The 4658-nt window shown below is 36.9% G+C and overlaps 1 protein-coding gene across 1 annotated transcript in view; it reads left to right on the plus strand.

Moving 5' to 3' along the window:
- The first annotated feature begins 318 nt into the window (after positions 1-318).
- Positions 319-4658, plus strand: part of METTL15 (methyltransferase like 15) — a 262696-nt gene continuing 258356 nt past the window's right edge. Inside the window, exon 1 of the mRNA XM_006883718.1 lies at positions 319-588. Within this exon, the coding sequence (XP_006883780.1) occupies positions 319-588 (270 nt within the window). The remainder of the gene's footprint in view (positions 589-4658) is intronic.

Here is a 4658-nt window from a genome sequence, read left to right on the forward strand (position 1 = left end):
GAAATGATGACTAGATATATTCTTAAATTCATAGATAGTTAAAACTTTGATGTCCTTAGAATTTGTCACACTAAATACATACACAAAATTATATTTTCAGATTATTTTAGTTTCTTTTTTGTCTTCTTATAAGGAGATCATTTTCTTTCAGTTGTTAAGGTGGTCAAATGATAAGTGTTACACTTGCATTGGTGCTGAGTTTAAAAAAAAATTATGATTTCGTATGCTTATAGTAGTTTACTTTCCTCCAGGTGTTCGTTTTTTTTTAAATTAATAATCATATTTTTCATTTTTTTCCCAGATTTATTGACCTACAGGATGCTTCGATACCCATATTTTTATAGACTCTATAAAGAACTTTTTCCATGCTGGTTGGAATGTGGAAAGCTTGATTTAAGTACTTGGCAAAAAAATATACATGGTGCAGTAGAGAGATTGAATGAATGTAAAGCCCAGGAGCAAACATGCAAAACTGGAGCTCAGGAGTCACCCCTAAATCAAGACGGAGAGTCAGAAGCTGCAACCCAGTTACATATTCCAGTTATGGTCGATGAAGTGGTTCGTTGTTTGGCCCCACAAAAAGGGCAGGTGAGTTGATGGCTGTATTTAGTTTTTGAAATATCATTTACCATTTTAAAATGTACACTTCTTTGGATTTTAGTATATTCACAAAGTTATGCAACTAATACCACTATCTAATTCAAGGACATTGCCATTCCTCCTCTAAGAATCCCCACTCGTCCCTTTAGCAGTTACTCTCCATTGTTCCCTCCCCTCATCGTGGACAGTCATTAAAATGCTTTCTTTATGGATATGCATGATCTGTACCTTTAATATAAATAGTAATCTAGACCTTATTTTACTTAACAATGTTTTCAAGGTTCATCTTTGTTTACGTATGTATCGATAATACATTTCTTTTTTGGCCACATAGTATTTCCTTGCATTAGATGTGCCAAATTTTATTTGCTGTGCATTAGCTGATGGTAACTATTTATTTTTACTTTTTTACTATTTTGAATGATGTTACTAAGAATCTTTATGTACTATTTAATATGTGGATCTGGGTTTTCAGTGCTTTTGGATCCATATATGCGGTGAAATCAGTGGTTCACGTAGTGACTCTGTGTGTATCCTTTTGTGGAACTGCCACACTGCTTTCTAGAATTGATTGTTGTATTGTGAGGTGCCACCAAGTTGGCTCTGATTCATAGTGACCTTACGAACAATAGATGGAAACCGTGGCTTAGCCTGTGCTACCCTCATCTCTGTCGTGCTGAAAGCCCATTTTTGTGGTTACTCTCAGTCTGTCTTAATGAGAATCTTCTTCTCTTTCACTGCCTCTACTCTTTAAAGATAGATTGCTACAATGCCTGTGGCAATGGACCCAAGTGGATCTGGAATTATAAGAATGATGCAGGATAAGAGAGGGTTCAGATATGTTGTTCATGTGTCACTATGCGTCATACTCAGTGGTCCCTAACAACAATAATAACTATGATAACACTTTTCTAAACAAGGTAAGTTTCATTTGGTCAGATAACTGTTATAAGAGAAAGGAATGTTAAACCAGTTGAATAATTAAAAAGTAAAAACTGAATGCAAATATGCTTTCTTGGGAATTTCAAGATCTCTTCAGAAATGATTAGAGATAAGATATGTACCAGAGTTACTGTTCTCTGTATTCATAATTGCAGCTCCTCAACTAACCATTATAACTCATAATGCTGTTGGAGGGTTAAATAAGATCTTATATATGAGTGTTTATTAAAATTTAAAAAGAGATCGCAGATATTTTAGTGTAATAGTAAAAAATCTTTAAAAATAACAGATTTATAAATAATACAAGGCACCAACTGCATGAAGATGACACAGAACAGAGCAGCATTTTGTTCTGTTACACGTAAGATTGTCATGAGTGGACGCTAACTCAATGGCAACTTACACTAACTACAACCCCCCAGAATTATACTGAATTGCAGTATCTTTCCTTTTAAAAAAATGCCTGATTTGGTGTACTAATTTCACAAATATCCTCCCTTATTTCTGAAGCTGCTAATTACTTTTATTTGAAAAGCCACATTTTACTTCTTTCTTTCAGCTTACAAGATGAGCACATTTTAACTTATTGATTAAGAACAGAAGTTCCAGAATTGGACTACTTAGGTTCACATCGCTTTCAAGGAGAGAGATATCAACATAGATAACGATTTTAAGTTTTAAAAATCAGTTTGCTTTCACCTTAGGCAGTATATACATAACAGTATAAACCCAGTGCTTCCATTAACGTTAGAGGATGAAATAAATGAGATTATGTGTAAAAACCATCTAACATAATGCTTTCAAATAATTGTTGTTTACTGCCAAGTGAGAACCAAGTGAGACTTAATCCTTAAGTGGGTTTTCAAAGGCAGTAAATCACACAAGAGGATATCGCCCATTGCTCTTCCATGAAGCAGATGGTGGATTTAAACTGTGTGGTTTTGGGTCGACAGTGCAACTCCTTACCACTAAATCAGTCTAATGCTGTCACATTAGTTCTTTGTAGATGCCCTCTAATAGACTACAACTCAACAATTACCCTAGGAACAATAGACTGAACCTTCTCGTATCCTGCATTGTCTTCATGCTCTCTGCCATAGTCAAGCCCAGTGTTTCAGTCACTGTGTCAGTTTTTCTTTGATGATCTTCCTCTTTTCTCTGACTCTCAGTTTTTCCAAGCATCATGTCTTTTTCCAAGGACTGACTGGCACTTCCTGACAACATGCCCAAAGGAGGTGAGATGAAATGTCACTAATCTTGCCGCTAAAGCCACCCTTCCCAGTGTATCTCCTGATGTCCTGACTGCCCATACCACCTGTATTGATTGTGTATCGCAGTAGATGAAGTCATTGACAGTTTCAATCTCTTTTCCATCCATGATGATATTGCTTACAAAGGGACAGAGGTGAGCATTTTTGACCTTTTTTTTTTTGCATTGAGATGCAATCTATATTGAAGGCTGTAGCCTTTAATCTTCTGCAGCAAGTATGTTAGGTCCTCCTCACTTTAAGCAAGGTTGTGTCTTCTGCATAACGAATATAACATACTGTTATTGTTGTTGTTATGTGCTGTCAAGTCGCTTGCGACTCATAGCGACCCTATGTACAACAGCCCTAAACTCTGCTATAACAGCCCTAAACTCTGCTGTCCTATGCCAGTCACACTGTCTCTAATACACCCATCCTGATTACCCCAGTCACTGAATCAATCCACCTCATAGAGGGCCTTCCCCTCCTGCACTGTCCCTCCACCCCACCAAGCATGATGTCCTTCTCCAAGGCCCGGTCTCTCCTTATAACATGTCCAAAGTATGTTAGATGAAGCTTCAGAATCCTTGCGTCCAAGGAGCCGGCTGGTTTAACCGTCTCCAGGATGAACCTGTTTGTTTTCCTAGCAGTCCATGGTACCTTCAGTACTCTTCTCCAGCACAAAGCTCAAAGGCATCAATTCTCCTTCTCTCCTCCTTAGTCATTGTCCAACTCTCTGATGCATAACCAGTGACAGCAAAGACATGGCCTGTATCAGATGCATCTTAGTCTCCAGAGAGACTATTGCACTGGGAAATTCTGCATAGAGGAACCTCTCCAAATTATTGAGGAGCAATGATGTCAATTTAAGGACTAAAGTGCACCAGATTCAGGTCATAGTCTTTTCAGTCACTTGCTATGCTGCTGAAAACTGGACAGTGAATAAGGATGACAGAAGAAGAATTGATGTCTTTAAACTGTGGTATTAGAGAAGAGTACTGAGTATCTGCTGGACTGCCAAAAGAATAAACAGATATATCTTGGAGAAGGCACACGCAGAGTGTTCCTTGGAGGCAAAGATAATTAAACTTCACTGCACATACTTAGGGCATGTTATTAGGAGAAGTTATTAATTGCAGAAGGATATTATATGTGAAAGGAGGAAGGGGAAGGGAAATTGAAAGAGAGGGAGATCCTTGATGAGGTGGATTGACCCAGTGACTGTGGCAGTGGGCTCAGTGAGTCAGATTTGGACAGGTTAGTACAAAGTTCAGGTCTGTTAGTTGGTCTTTGGATTGCTCTGAGTTGTCCTCACCTTAACAGAACCTAGCAAAACCAACAACATCGTACACTCTTGTACTTCCTTCAGTCGGATTATTTATTCTGTTAGCAGTTTATGACATAGTAGAAACTCAAAAATCACATTAAAATGGATATTAAAAAGTTAAATTGGGTAAAACTTCTTGTTGCCTACATCAAAATGAAATTCTTTTCATGTAGGGATCTTTGAAACAAAGAAAACTAAGTCTGAGGTTTAAAAAAAAAAGTGAGTAAATAATACATTCATTTTATGTACCTATAGTCAGAGTTCTACTTATAAATGAGATCTTTTTTCTAAGTGTGTCTTTAAGTCAAATTTGTGGGTAAGTAAGAACAGGTAGTTATTTAGTGTCAATAAAATATTTGTCTTGGTATACATTTTGCAATTCTCTTCATATAACACATGAAACCCAAATACACCAGCACATCTTAAAATTAATAGTAGAATACATAGTAATAATAATTCAGTAAAAATAAAATATAAGAATCAAATCCCTATGCATCTAAAAACGTCTCCAACAGGGTAAAAAGGGAAGCCACAGACTGGGA

The sequence above is a fragment of the Elephantulus edwardii genome, unplaced genomic scaffold, assembly GCF_000299155.1.
Source record: "Elephantulus edwardii isolate Elephantulus edwardi_28Jun2011 unplaced genomic scaffold, EleEdw1.0 scaffold00029, whole genome shotgun sequence".
In the NCBI taxonomy this organism is placed as follows: Eukaryota; Metazoa; Chordata; class Mammalia; order Macroscelidea; family Macroscelididae; genus Elephantulus; species Elephantulus edwardii.